At 48.0% G+C, this 16499-nt stretch overlaps 1 protein-coding gene across 2 annotated transcripts in view; it reads left to right on the plus strand.

Annotated features, from left to right (window-relative positions):
• Positions 1 to 16499, plus strand: part of LOC147019290 (laminin subunit beta-1-like) — a 133167-nt gene that overhangs the window by 8144 nt on the left and 108524 nt on the right. For both annotated transcript variants that reach the window (XM_085899678.1, XM_085899679.1), the window contains exons 7-8: positions 1704 to 1832; positions 2057 to 2120. In XM_085899678.1, coding sequence (XP_085755804.1) covers positions 1704 to 1832; positions 2057 to 2120 — 193 coding nt within the window. The remainder of the gene's footprint in view (positions 1 to 1703; positions 1833 to 2056; positions 2121 to 16499) is intronic.

Below are 16499 nucleotides of genomic sequence, written 5' to 3' on the forward strand. Positions count from 1 at the left end.
CGAAATTCTTGATCTCTGCTGGTCTGATCTCCACCATCATCTTCCTGCTCGCAATGCATTGATGCAGCTTTTAATCCGCAAGGACCACCCTCGGGTCCCGTCATTGGCCACCACTGCCAGTGGGTGGTGCTGCCTCTTTTTGGCCATCCTGCCCTTTGGAATGGCCTCTCTTAAAAAAATGTTTTACTCGTAACAATGTTGGTCTGCAGCTTACTGGGCCACCCTGGCCCACAGTCCTCTGGGAGAATGGCCCGAGATTGTGCAAGTGCCTTTGTCGTCCTCCACCTCATCTCACCTGTACAGGAGGTTTAACACAATACAACCTTACCCTATTCTGCTCCAAGGTTTACGAAGACCATCTATGCCCTGCACATTTTACAATACAACTTAACTCTGACAGATCCCTGTTGCAAGCGTAATTCTACCTGACCCCGAATACACAGACTGAGCTAAATTGTTAACACATTATATCAATGGATCCACCCCCCCTTTCATTATTATTATTATTACTTCTGTACAAAGTCAAGGCTCATGGAAAGGCTGGAACACAGATTGGATCAGGATGCAACAGAACAAAAGGAATAGCAGAAAGAGAGGGAAGAACACCAACAGCAGGGCCGATGGACAAACAAGGGAAGTGGTAACAATAAGGAGCATGGAGTATGCAGGGGATGGACAACATGGATACCAAAGCAAGTTCCACCAGAAGGGTCACAGACCATGTGTGCCTTGGGGAAGGGGGGGGGCAAAGCATGGAGAGAGCAGTGGGTGCATGAGCAGAAAGGAGGGGGAAGAAGACGGAGAGATCACTGACCTGTGCGTGATGTGAAAGTGATAATCTCAATGACTCGGTTTCATCGTGGGAGATTGCAATAATCGACAAGGCTGGACATTGGCTTTGGAGGCCAACTTTGAAATGTTTTTGGTCCAAGAAAGATGATGGCTGACAGAGAGAGCCAATAGTTTGAATGACTGAACTTCCTCAAGAAGATTGTTAAGAAGGTAGAAACGGAGGGTTCGTCAGACAGTCCCGTCGAAGAGAGATCACGAGTGTGTGATTTGAAAGACAAATTCCAAGTGTTTGACCAGCTTGTGATTTTGTCAAGGTTTGAAGACACGGAAGAGGCTGCAGTTTGCCTGTCTGAAGGATGAGGAATGTCATGGCAGAGGATGGAGTCATTAGCAAATAGATAAAGAGGATTTTCCAGAGTCAAAGAGATCGTTGATGAAGATTAGGAATAGGATATGGCCCAGAACACTGCCTTGGGGGCACTCCAGTGTTGACAGGGAGAGCAGATGAAAGGATTCCGCTGAAAGCCACACGGTGGCTACGAGTGTTTGATGAAGGATTCCGTTGAGCGCCCTTCCACGTAACGATACTTTTGTCAAATCCCAGTTCGTAAAGCCTGGAATTGCTCTAATTTTGATCCAACCCCATAGAAACCCTGCATTTTTTTTTTCTTCATCGAAGCCTATTTGAAATTACGATTTCACATCCTCCTTAATTTTTGCCTGATCACATTATTCTGATTGATTTTTGTATTCAATGTCTATCTCGCTCCTCTTTGACACTTTTCTCCACCTTCTTCTATTTACTTCTTCTCCGTACGTGTCCGCTCGCTGATTGCTTCGTTCTGTCACTTCTGACCTACAGTGGCATAAATTCTCGTTCACCCTTCCATATCTCCCTCTCCACCTACCAGGTATACAGGTACTTTGCATACGACTGTGATGCCTCATTCCCCGGCGTGCAACATGGGCCTCTGCAACGTATTGACGATCTCGTTTGTGAATCGCGCTACTCCGAAATTGAACCTTCTACTCATGGCGAAGTAATCTGTACCACAGAACATCTTTCTTCTGCTATATCATATAATTTCATTCTTCATGTATAACGTACAACATATAACATCCATCTTCTGTGTCTATGACATCCTCCTTCTGTGTTATATAACATCCTTTTTCATCCTGATCCATTGTACTATTGGTCCTTGACTGCTGGCTTGTGTCTGAATATGCCATGTGGATTTCCATCACGCTGAACCTTGTTTTACAGGTAATATTTCGTGTTCTTGACCCAGCTATTAAGATCATTGACCCTTACAGTCAAGAAATACAGAGTGAGTCACGTGGCCTCGTGCTACTCCATTTTTTTTTTTTAGTTTTTTTTTTTTTCCATTCATAACCGTTAATCCCCATTGATGCAGTTAATTTCCTCGTTCAAAAAAGTGCAAACTTAATCAATTTGTATTATCTATTTTAATTTATCAATAAACTGATGATTGCACTCGGAGAAGTAAAACTTTAATCAAGTCAATTAAAGATCTCCAAAGATCACACAATTTATTTCATTAACTATTTTCCTTCCTTTCTCTTTTTGATTGTAAGCATCTGCTTGTGAACCATTTGCTCAGTAAGATGTGCAAAGATGAGTAATATATATATATATATATATATATATATATATATATATATATATATATATATATATATATATATATATATATATATATATATATATATATATATATATATATTGTTGCGAATTTGGAATTCGATTGCACACAACATTCAGGTTCCCTGAGTCAGCTATGTCGATAAGTGCTTGTTCCCTAGATAGCTCACCTTCCATTGTTGAAATGTTCAGAAATCGATTAGATGCGCTGCGGATCCATTTAATAGTTAGGGAACGAACAATGGAGACGTCCCTCCCCCTCTTCTGCGAAGAGGAAGGAGAACCCTGCCATCCCGTGACGTCAACAACTCCCTCCCACCCGTGGTTGAGCGGGGGATGGATCACGAGGGCAAGAGTCACGCCGGGCGCGGGGGAGGGGGCAGAGAAGGATAAAGAGGAGATCCTTTTTTTTCTTGGTTCGGGTTCGTTCGGGTGGTTCAGTAGAGCTTCGGTTCGAGCTGCTAAGAGGATAAGGAAGAGATCCTCGAGTTGGTTCGTGTTCGGTGGGTGTTCAGTAGAGCTTCGGTTTCTGCTTGGCTGGTTGTTCAGTAGAGCTTCGGCCACGGCTTGACTCGGGTGGAGACTTTTTGGAGAGCTGCTTTGTTTGGAAGAGAGTTGAGCCGGTTGCTCAACTCGAGCTGCGAGTGGTGGCTTCTTCTTCTTGGTTCGTGGAGCTCTTTGTTCTCCGTTTTGTTCCTGGCTTGGTGCGACTCATCGGCCTCTTTTTGGAGGTGGTTCCTCTGGGAAGCGACGCATCGACGGGAAGGATCGGCATCTCGTCTCACCAGCACGTGTTGAGAAGCGTGGGAGGATTCGCGGGAGCTCGGGAAGGATCGCGGCTCACGGCGATTGGATCTAGCTCGCTCTCGCTGGAGCCCGGGTCCGAACAAGTTGAAGACCACACGAGGTGGAGAGGTTCGAGATCAGCTCTGGGTTTCAGCTCACCTGTCCTCCGAGCTGGAGCCCATTATTAAAGGCCTCAGCCACCATTTCTTGGGTGTGGGTGTGTGCGTATGTGTGTCCGTGGGCCCGTGTCTACTAAGTAGTAAAAACTGTTAAGTGATTGTGTAGAACGGTTGTAGTTCTCCTGTCATGCGTGTTGGCCTTGTATAATTGCATACGTGTTTTGCTTTGTTTAAATGCATACGTGCTTTATTACAATAAATGTCCTTGTATTGTGTGAATGTAAACCTGTTCGTTGCGTCCTCTTCCCTTAATTGAGCTGCCATCTTGCTCTCGGAATATAGTTGGTTTTAAATAGCTGGTAAAGTGATCCGGTCCAACGGGACTGCGCGATAATACACCGCTCGGTTATCCCAAAAGGAAGCGAGCTGCTTAAGCGGCTCGTTTCCAAGCGGTCCCGTTGAGCTACAATCTCTCGCTAGTCTACCCACGCGATTAATTAGGTATATCGAAAATTTGGCGATTGACCCTGTAGCGTGGGTAGAGTGCAGACAAGGTTGTGGTGTGGTTAAAAACACACCCGTGGCTGGTTATCAGCGTTGATCTGGAAAGCCGCGACTGGATTGTCCATTCGGTGGATGAAGCGACCGCTATTGGTTAGACGCGGTCGTTCGCACGCCGGCGGGCAGAAAACTACAACAATATATATATATATATATATATATATATATATATATATATATATATATTGGTGTGCGGGCGACCACCTTTAGCTAAATTGTTGCTGTGCGCGCCCACCGAACGAGCAATCGAGTCGCAGCTTTTCGGATCAACGCCGAAACCCAGCTACGGGTGTTGTTAACCACACCATGAACCAGCCAACTCTTCCATCCGATTGATGCAGTTAAGATTCCCCTACAGGGTCGATCGCCGAATTGTCGATGTACCTAATTATTCGTGCAGACAGAAATGCCGGAGATTTGCACCTCAACGGAGCTTGCACGAAAACGAGCCGTTTTAAGCAGCTCGTTCCATACGCGATTGCTGAGCGGTTTTATATCGCCAAGCCCCGTCGGACCAGATGTTCGTTTTATCGGCTATTAATCAGCCAGCTCTTTATTCCGAACGCAATTATGGCAGGAAAGGACGCAACGAGCAGGTGATATTTCAACAATTGGGACATTTATTTGTACACATATGCAATGAATGGGGGGATGGGGGACGAGACACGAGCAAAAAACCTACAGCCGATATCTATGTATTACGTACATGCACTTACAACAATTCTACTTACGGACAGGGCGCCACAGACTTTCATGCAAAAACCCCAGAAAAGAAGGATAGAACTGGGCTCGTAACCCTTTAATGTTCCTCGGAGCTGGGATGACTGAAGGAGCTCCGCGAGGCCGTGCAGGTTACCTTTGTCGCCCTTGAGGCGACTTGATGGTCTTTTTGTCGGCGACCCTCCGTATATCCCTGTTGTCAAAGCGGCAGCTGTTGTAACGGTGGCTTGGTTGGTCCAGGGCCTGGCAGCGCGGCCTGGTCGATCCAGCCTGGCCGACGAAGCTTCAGAGGAGCGACCAGGCCTTGCTCTTTTCGAGTTGATGCTCTTTAAGAGCCCGCTCACTCCTCAGCGTCGCTCGACCGACTCGGGGCCCAACCGCTCGGACCGTCACGTAGCTGGTTTGTGACTTCTCTCCGGCTGGCGACCTCAATCTGGCTGGCGACTTCGCTGCTGACTCCAATGGCCAACAACTTGGTCTTGGTGACTTGGCTGGCTCTAATGAAGAACGAACTCCACTCCTCCGATCAACAACCACCGTTTGGACTCACCAACTTGATTGCCTCCACTGACCAAACTCTGACCAACTTGACTCTCGGCGTCGAAACGCACCTTTTTATAGCCCGGAGGGGTGAAGCCGCGGTTGGCTTCGCCACCCGAAGGCGGCGCTTGCCCCTTTCACCCTTGAACTTTCACCCCTGGCTGGCTCCGACCTTTTCGTCGTTTTGCAAGTCATGCGCGGCCGTGTTTGAAATCACTTTTCCCGCTGTCGAGGATGCCATCGTGTTCGTTTGTGGAGATGTTGTTTGTTGGGGAAAAGACGGTGGCGCCGTGGAGATGCTGGTGAGGAGATGTTGGTGGTTGTGGCGAAGGTGGTGAGGAGATGTTGGCGGTTGTGGCGAAGGTGGTGAGGAGATGTTGTTTAAAATAAAGATAGGAAAGAATAACACGACCTCAAGATTCACAGCCCGGCACACGAATAATCCCGTTGTACATCGGTGGGGAAATCTAACCTGGACACACACTTATCGACATAACTGATCTTCAGGGAACCTGAATGGTGATCTGTGAATTTCCACAACCGTAACAATATATATGAAAGATGTACAAAGATGAGTAACATATACATGTAAGATGTACAAAGATGAGTAACATATACATGTAAGATGTACAAAGATGAGTAACATATACATGTAAGATGTACAAAGATGAGTAACATATACATGTAAGATGTACAAAGATGAGTAACATATACATGTAAGATGTACAAAGATGAGTAACATATACATGCAAGATGTACAAAGATGAGTAACATATACATGTAAGATGTACAAAGATGAGTAACATATACATGCAAGATGTACAAAGATGAGTAACATATACATGCAAGATGTACAAAGATGAGTAACATATACATGCAAGATGTACAAAAATGAGTAACATATACATGCAAGATGTACAAAGATGAGTAACATATACATGTAAGATGTACAAAGATGAGTAACATATACATGTAAGATGTACAAAGATGAGTAACATATACATGTAAGATGTACAAAGATGAGTAACATATACATGCAAGATGTACAAAGATGAGTAACATATACATGTAAGATGTACAAAGATGAGTAACATATACATGTAAGATGTACAAAGATGAGTAACATATACATGTAAGATGTACAAAAATGAGTAACATATACATGTAAGATGTACAAAGATGAGTAACATATACATGCAAGATGTACAAAGATGAGTAACATATACATGTAAGATGTACAAAGATGAGTAACATATACATGTAAGATGTACAAAGATGAGTAACATATACATGCAAGATGTACAAAGATGAGTAACATATACATGTAAGATGTACAAAGATGAGTAACATATACATGCAAGATGTACAAAGATGAGTAACATATACATGCAAGATGTACAAAGATGAGTAACATATACATGTAAGATGTACAAAGATGAGTAACATATACATGCAAGATGTACAAAGATGAGTAACATATACATGTAAGATGTACAAAGATGAGTAACATATACATGCAAGATGTACAAAGATGAGTAACATATACATGTAAGATGTACAAAGATGAGTAACATATACATGCAAGATGTACAAAGATGAGTAACATATACATGCAAGATGTACAAAGATGAGTAACATATACATGTAAGATGTACAAAGATGAGTAACATATACATGTAAGATGTACAAAGATGAGTAACATATACATGTAAGATGTACAAAGATGAGTAACATATACATGTAAGATGTACAAAGATGAGTAACATATACATGCAAGATGTACAAAAATGAGTAACATATACATGTAAGATGTACAAAGATGAGTAACATATACATGTAAGATGTACAAAGATGAGTAACATATACATGTAAGATGTACAAAGATGAGTAACATATACATGTAAGATGTACAAAGATGAGTAACATATACATGCAAGATGTACAAAGATGAGTAACATATACATGTAAGATGTACAAAGATGAGTAACATATACATGTAAGATGTACAAAGATGAGTAACATATACATGTAAGATGTACAAAGATGAGTAACATATACATGTAAGATGTACAAAGATGAGTAACATATACATGCAAGATGTACAAAGATGAGTAACATATACATGTAAGATGTACAAAGATGAGTAACATATACATGTAAGATGTACAAAGATGAGTAACATATACATGCAAGATGTACAAAGATGAGTAACATATACATGTAAGATGTACAAAGATGAGTAACATATACATGTAAGATGTACAAAGATGAGTAACATATACATGCAAGATGTACAAAGATGAGTAACATATACATGTAAGATGTACAAAGATGAGTAACATATACATGCAAGATGTACAAAGATGAGTAACATATACATGTAAGATGTACAAAGATGAGTAACATATACATGTAAGATGTACAAAGATGAGTAACATATACATGTAAGATGTACAAAGATGAGTAACATATACATGTAAGATGTACAAAGATGAGTAACATATACATGCAAGATGTACAAAGATGAGTAACATATACATGTAAGATGTACAAAGATGAGTAACATATACATGTAAGATGTACAAAGATGAGTAACATATACATGTAAGATGTACAAAAATGAGTAACATATACATGTAAGATGTACAAAGATGAGTAACATATACATGCAAGATGTACAAAGATGAGTAACATATACATGTAAGATGTACAAAAATGAGTAACATATACATGTAAGATGTACAAAGATGAGTAACATATACATGCAAGATGTACAAAGATGAGTAACATATACATGTAAGATGTACAAAAATGAGTAACATATACATGTAAGATGTACAAAGATGAGTAACATATACATGCAAGATGTACAAAGATGAGTAACATATACATGTAAGATGTACAAAGATGAGTAACATATACATGTAAGATGTACAAAGATGAGTAACATATACATGCAAGATGTACAAAGATGAGTAACATATACATGTAAGATGTACAAAGATGAGTAACATATACATGCAAGATGTACAAAAATGAGTAACATATACATGTAAGATGTACAAAGATGAGTAACATATACATGTAAGATGTACAAAGATGAGTAACATATACATGCAAGATGTACAAAGATGAGTAACATATACATGTAAGATGTACAAAGATGAGTAACATATACATGCAAGATGTACAAAGATGAGTAACATATACATGCAAGATGTACAAAGATGAGTAACATATACATGTAAGATGTACAAAGATGAGTAACATATACATGCAAGATGTACAAAGATGAGTAACATATACATGTAAGATGTACAAAGATGAGTAACATATACATGTAAGATGTACAAAGATGAGTAACATATACATGTAAGATGTACAAAGATGAGTAACATATACATGTAAGATGTACAAAGATGAGTAACATATACATGCAAGATGTACAAAGATGAGTAACATATACATGTAAGATGTACAAAGATGAGTAACATATACATGTAAGATGTACAAAGATGAGTAACATATACATGTAAGATGTACAAAGATGAGTAACATATACATGTAAGATGTACAAAGATGAGTAACATATACATGTAAGATGTACAAAGATGAGTAACATATACATGTAAGATGTACAAAGATGAGTAACATATACATGCAAGATGTACAAAGATGAGTAACATATACATGTAAGATGTACAAAGATGAGTAACATATTGTTGCGGATTTCGCGCCCGCCGGCGTGCTGACGGCCACGTAACTCGAATCGCGGCACGTCGCCCACCGGACGGACAATCCAGTCGTGACCCTCTCGGACTAACGCCGGGAACCAGTCACGGGTGGACCTTTCGGTCTCACCGCGATCGAGCCAATCAGCCCCCGCGTGGGATAGGGTTGCTCGCCAAATTCGACCTACCTAAGTACCCACGCGGAGGGTAGACCGGGCGATCGCACCTCGCCGCAGGTCGACTTCGGACACGGGCCACTTAAGCGACCCGTTCCGTACTATCAGAATAACCGAGCGGTGTTATCGTCGACCTCGACGGTACGATTAATTATCGGGCGTATTCAGCCCACTACCAACCCTTTACGTGAAGCAAGATGGGGATTCAATGGGAGAAATGACGAAGCGAAGCGGGAGAACAGTTCAATAATAAAGCACATTTATTCGCGGCACACGGGAAACACATTCAATTCCACCAAAAGCACACAGAAAAAATACAATGCAATTTACACAAAAAGCAAATATAAAAGTGAAAACACAGTGCAGAGCTAATACCGACTACCGAGCACACGGCAACACTTATACAATTCTACTTCACAGACGGCGCCGACAACACATACCCAAAACCAAGGAAAGAATACCCTCAAGAATGAGGCGGGCCTGAGGCCGAGACCGGGTCGCGCCTACCCGTCTGGTGATGAGACGCGGAGCGGCGATGGCGCCTCACTCCGCGGGCCTCGCGGACAGTGCCTGGCAGGGGGTGGGAAAGGGGCCCCCTTGGTCGCACTATCTCAGCGCGGGGGGGAAACAGGAGGGGGTTGCTGATGCTCGGGGTATAGAGGATCTTTATTATCCCTGGTGTGCGTCTCCACCTCGGCCAGGTCGCGCTGCCGGCCTTCCTCGGGCGTGCAGCTCCCGGCACCGTCGCGAGCACCCCCTCGTCTGCCTTCGCCGCTGCCGCCTCTCCGCCTCTGGACTCTCCGACTCTGGACTCCTCTTTGGGCTCTCCTCGTTCGACTCTCTTCAGCTTCTCCAGCTACTGCAGGCTTCGGGCTCCAGACTTCCACACTCGTCCCCTCCGTTCCGACTCTCCTGACTGACGAACACGGTCCTTTTATCCCCCCGTAGCTTCGCCTTTGACCCCCTCCCTTTGACCTTTCACCTCGCTCCCCATTGGCCCGAGAAAAAGTGGGCGTGAAGGCTTTTTGATCCACAAATTTGCATATATCGATCGTTCTGGAGGCGGGGCCAAATCGCCCCTCGCTCACCGATTGGACGGCAAAAAGTGGGCGTGTGTCGTTTTTGATCCGTTTTTGAAGCACAAAATCCGTGATTTTGTACACGCTGTTCAACGTGCGCCCTACACGAGTCCAACACCGGTACCCACAGCGGGGCAAGAACGGTGGCGATGCTACGGTTGCGAGGTGTGACGTGAAGGTCGTGGCGGTTGTGGTGAAGCGGCGTTGTGGTTGGTGGTTGATGTTGTGGTTGTGGTGGTAATCATGGCGGTTGGTCCAAAATAAAGATAGTAAAAGAAAAACGGCTATCCTGAAGAGTCGCAGCACGTATAAATGACATGTATTCCCACTAGACAACGGGTTTGGGCCTAACTACACATATACTTGCCGAGATACCTCACCTAAGGGACCTGAATGGTGGTTTGCGAATTTGGTAACCACAACACTACCCCTTCCCTTTTTACAGACTCGTCCCGAGTCGTCAAATTTTCGTGTGCCATCATGTGTAGTTTTCCCCTAGTACATTTTACCTACGGATCCCTGAGTGCGACATTCATGGTATTCGTGTCCCCAAAATAAATAACCTGAGGGCTGCGTAACTATCTAAACAAACTCACTCATACGGACGACTTAAATAAAATTGCCGGCGCTAAGACATACATGCCGGGGGCGCACTCATATTTACAGTACATCTTAACCTTAACTTACAAATTTTACACTAAACCATGGCCCAGGATCAATGAACTCTGCAAAAGAAAGCAGTTAGCAGGGAGCCAGGCTGCCCACATGCAGTCTCTGGCTCAAACAATGCAGGTGACAGGGAACGTGGCTGGCTGCTCACACGCAGTCCAAGGCCTTCCCTTTTGAACTGAACTCAGTGAACCACAACGGTGCTTGGGCTGCACAACGCAGTCTCCGTGCCAGCTCAAGTGGCACACGCAATGAGCACAACGAATGGATGCATGAACGGTTTGAACTGAATGCAGTGAACCACAACGGTGCATGGGCTGCACAAACGCAGTCTCCGTGCCAGCTCAAGCGGCACACGCAATGAACACTACGAATGGATGCATGAATGGATGGACGCAAACACGGTGCACGGGCCGCCACTGCAGGCCCGTGTTGTAGCTGCCAACAGGGCAGTTCTCGCAGCTTGCAAACTGCTGCCTTGCGGATCCTGGCGCACATGGAAATGAACAGGGGGGGGGGGCAAAGCAAAAATTGAACGGGGCTGTTGAACATGGGCAGTGGGCATGGCATGGCAAAGGCAGCAGGCAAACACAGCCCGCAGAATAAGACCGTTGCAGGCAAACACAGCCGGCAGATGAACTGGCCGGCACAGGCCTTGAAGTACAGCAGCTGCAGACGAAGTGGCCGGCACAGGCCTTGAAGCAAAACACGGCCAGCCGATGGCACAGGCCTTGCAGCAAAACAACAGCTGCCGATGAAGTGGGCCGGCCTCCGCCTCGAAGAAAAACACGGCCAGCCGATGAAGTTGGCCAGCCTTTGCCGTTCAGTGGAGGTTGGTGGAGGGAGTGCGGTGGTGCTGGCCACTTGGAAGGCGGGCTCGGACCTACCTACCTGTCTCCCTCCCAACCTATCGCCTTTGCCTGTCACTGTACATACCCACTCCCTTAATTTGTCAAACCCCAATTTAGCCCCAACTTATTTTTTTGTTGTTTTTATTTTTACTCCCCCACTATAAATCGTCCCCTAACCCCCTTTATCGTCCTTGTTCGGCTAACCTATCCTGTCACCTAGCCTACTCCCAACCCCTACGTTCCCTTCCCGGAGGGGAACAAGGGAGAGCTAACGTCCTGTGTCGAGGCCCAACGAAGCCTCAGAATGGCCTCCCCAGAGTTCGGCGATCTAACCCAAAGTGGGTCCAGCGGCCCACAACGAGAGCGAGGGGATGGATGGTGCGGAGGGGTGTACATCTCCTAATCTACCCTAACCATTAACTGTTAAACTACCCCGGGGCTTCAACAAGCGCCTCTCGCTTAAACTATTGGTTCTAACAACCCAGATTCCCGTCGCCTGTGTTGGTGTCCTCACAATTTCGGGCCTCGCCCCCCAATTTTCTCTCCGTGCCCTCACACGGTCTCCTGGCTGGGACACGTGGCTCCCTTAGGCAGGCACGACCCTCTGCCGAATCTCCCGCTATGGCACCCCCGGGCACTACACTGCCTCCGAGCCTACCAGCTCCCTAACACCGGGGAGTGCCCCCCATGGCACCTCCCCTGAAACGCACACGTGGCAGGCCGGCCTCCCGGGCCCCTTTCCGAGGGTCACCCGTGCCCACAACACTGCCCACGCGGCTAATGGCGCCCGGGCCCCCGCACCAAGCGGGCGCACCCGTGCCCACTACTCTATCCCGGCCCCCATGGGCCCATGGCCTACCGCGGCCGACTAGCCTGGTGCCCGGGGTACCCACTCAGCGATACTCACCTTTCGCAGCCACGCTCCCAAGCCCGTCAACAGGGCTCCTGCACCCCTCCAAATGGGTTTCGAGCCTACATTCCCACCAACAGCAAAACGACCTCCATTTTTCAATTTGACTAACCCAGCTAACTCACTTTACTCTGACCCCGGGGTCCCTTGGGCGGGAGTCACTCCTCCCCCCAATCACTCATCGCACCATGCATTCCCCATTCGCTCCACTCACACAGACCCGCTGGCCTCACTCACTCAACAAGTACTCACCTCACAACTCACCAACTCTTCAATACACACACCACTGAACTCTGCCATCCTCCTAACTACATCCCCTAACTCGTGCTCCCACGTCGTCCCTTAAACTATAGCACGTTCCATTTAACACTACGTAGCTAAGCTACGTCCCCTCTACACACTCACAAGTCTGTCTCTGTCTCCAAATCATAAAATCATTTTATTTCCCAACCTAAATCTGGCTACAATCCCTCTAACTAATCCATTCCACGGACTCCATGAGGACTTACCCCTGCCCCATGAAGTCGGTCTAGCTAAGCTAACCCTTCCCCCTAACTAGTTTCCATCCTGTGCCCAGGGTCAAGGAGGTCTTCCACCCCTTGCCCAGGAATCCTGTGCACCCGAAAGTGAGGCTTGCTTTTTTTTTTTTTTTTTTTTTCCCATGCGCAGCACCTGCGCGGCAACTCGCGCTCTTTGCACTTTGCAACTGCCCGTGACGTCATGCAGCTGCACGTGTTCCTCGTCCCTCCTTGGACGGGACCATCCGGCAGAGATACCCCTCCTGCCGGATTCCAACCACACGTGCAGCCATGACGTCACCGTGCGCAAAAAAAAAAAAAAACACAAGCCCCACGTCTCGAGGGGTTCCCCACGCGAACACATGTGCTTTGCCCGTTGGAGCTTAACACACACGATCGCGTGGAGAACCCGTCGGTCCAAATCCATTTACCTGCCTAAACTTTGTCCGTCCGCGGGATCGGCAAATCCACCGCGTGCGTTTCCGGACCGGGACTTCACTCTCGCAAGCGAGCACGTGGTGGTCTCGTGCGTTGCACAGCACGAACCGCGTGCTCACTGCTGGGTGAACCCGGCACGGTCCTCGAAACAACCACAGCCGCTACTCGGCTTTCGTTCCTCCCATGTCGCCGTCGTCGCCATTCGACCCACGCACACCTGCGTGTTACGACGCACACAGTCCACTCCATCACATTCACACGGGGAGACGCGGCTGCGTGCTCCCGCATGCCAACCGACATCTCCCTCTCATACCGCTCTCTCACACACACGGTCTCCCTGGCACACAGCGACCTTGCACACGGCCGTTCACTCACGCACGGTGCCTCACCACTCACACAAACCATACTACTCACACGTGGTGCTCCATTCACTCGCGCGGGGGCACTCACCCGCGGTGCCTCACCCACACACGCGAGGGCACTCAACCGCTGTGCCTCATCCACACACCGTGCCTCACTCATACACGCGGGGGCACTCACCCGCGGTACCTCACTCATACACACGGCGACACTCACACACGCGGTCTCTTCCACACAACGTCCCTCACTCATACACGCGGGGGCACTCAACCGCGGTTCCTCATCCACACACCGTGCCTCACTCATACACGCGGGGGCACTTAACCGCGGTGCCTCATCCACACACGCGGGGGCACTCACCCGCGGTTCCTCACTCATACTGGCCGTTTCACTCACACACACGGCCTCACTCACACACGGTGCCCCATGCACACACGGCGTGCTGGGAAGCACGCACTCCGGCACCATCGCCACCACACCACTCACACACGGGGTCGCTTCCACACACGGGGACGCACTCACCCCTTGCACCACACACACAGGGACAACCACACTGGGGATTCGTGTCCCCACAAGGGTCTCCGGGGCCTCTATACCCCCCAAGCTCTCCAAGCACCCGTCCACAGCACCCGTCCACAGCACCCGTCCTCTCAACCTCGCAAAGCACGACCGAACTCACCTGGTCGTGACTCGCCTCAAGGGGGCATACTCCCTCCCCTCGTTCCTGGAGGAGGCCATCCAGGTGCTCGCACTGGGTCTCCACCCAGTCCGCCAGCTCACCCCCATTATCCTCCACTACCTCTGTGTGTGTGTGTGCGTCACTTACCCCGTCTTCCTCGTGTAGTCTCTCCTCTATTTTTTCTATCTCCCGTGTCTCTGCCAACTCTTCACCCTTTACCTCCCTTGTCTCAACTATTATTTCCTTTGTCACGGCCTTCATGCCCGCCTGCAGGCATCGGCCCATGTTCTGCGTCTCACCCCGGAACTTTTTCATTTCCTCCTTCATGTTTGTTTCCATTCCGTTCATTTGCTGTCTATTCGCATCCATTTTCCTCATCAATGCCTCAAACATTTCCATCGTCCGATCCGTGGGCGAATTCGCACGTGGGGGCCGTTTGTCCGCCACCCCAGCCACTGCGCCCATTTCGAACTCTGGGTTCAGTTGGGGGAGTTCATGTTCCTGCACAATCAACATTTCCTGCTCGGGGATTCCATCCTGGACCATGGATTCTACATTATTACACATATACATTTCTAATACCCCCGGCTCCCGCTCGCCTTGAGACGCCATCTTGCTTCTCGTGAAGGGTTAATTTGCTCGCTCGTAATTTGGAGGGAATCGGGGGTCGCTTCTCTCACCCCTGGACCGATTCCCGTGAATTTCGCTGGAGACAGGAGAGCCTGTTGTCCCGCTCTCCAATACCAGTGCCGCGAGGAGGGCGATGAATTTGTATCGCACGACCTGACACCAGTGTTGCGGATTTCGCGCCCGCCGGCGTGCTGACGGCCACGTAACTCGAATCGCGGCACGTCGCCCACCGGACGGACAATCCAGTCGTGACCCTCTCGGACTAACGCCGGGAACCAGTCACGGGTGGACCTTTCGGTCTCACCGCGATCGAGCCAATCAGCCCCCGCGTGGGATAGGGTTGCTCGCCAAATTCGACCTACCTAAGTACCCACGCGGAGGGTAGACCGGGCGATCGCACCTCGCCGCAGGTCGACTTCGGACACGGGCCACTTAAGCGACCCGTTCCGTACTATCAGAATAACCGAGCGGTGTTATCGTCGACCTCGACGGTACGATTAATTATCGGGCGTATTCAGCCCACTACCAACCCTTTACGTGAAGCAAGATGGGGATTCAATGGGAGAAATGACGAAGCGAAGCGGGAGAACAGTTCAATAATAAAGCACATTTATTCGCGGCACACGGGAAACACACATTCAATTCCACCAAAAGCACACAGAAAAAACACAATGCAATTTACACAAAAAGCAAATATAAAAGTGAAAACACAGTGCAGAGCTAATACCGACTACCGAGCACACGGCAACACTTATACAATTCTACTTCACAGACGGCGCCGACAACACATACCCAAAACCAAGGAAAGAATACCCTCAAGAATGAGGCGGGCCTGAGGCCGAGACCGGGTCGCGCCTACCCGTCTGGTGATGAGACGCGGAGCGGCGATGGCGCCTCACTCCGCGGGCCTCGCGGACAGTGCCTGGCAGGGGGTGGGAAAGGGGCCCCCTTGGTCGCACTATCTCAGCGCGGGGGGAAACAGGGGGGGTTGCTGATGCTCGGGGTATAGAGGATCTTTATTATCCCTGGTGTGCGTCTCCACCTCGGCCAGGTCGCGCTGCCGGCCTTCCTCGGGCGTGCAGCTCCCGGCACCGTCGCGAGCACCCCCTCGTCTGCCTTCGCCGCTGCCGCCTCTCCGCCTCTGGACTCTCCGACTCTGGACTCCTCTTTGGGCTCTCCTCGTTCGACTCTCTTTAGCTTCTCCAGCTACTGCAGGCTTCGGGCTCCAGACTTCCACACTCGTCCCCTCCGTTCCGACTCTCCTGACTGACGAACAC

Source organism: Eptatretus burgeri, chromosome 10, assembly GCF_056783735.1.
Source record: "Eptatretus burgeri isolate ZD-2024b chromosome 10, Ebu_testis_v1, whole genome shotgun sequence".
NCBI classification, from domain to species: Eukaryota; Metazoa; Chordata; class Myxini; order Myxiniformes; family Myxinidae; genus Eptatretus; species Eptatretus burgeri.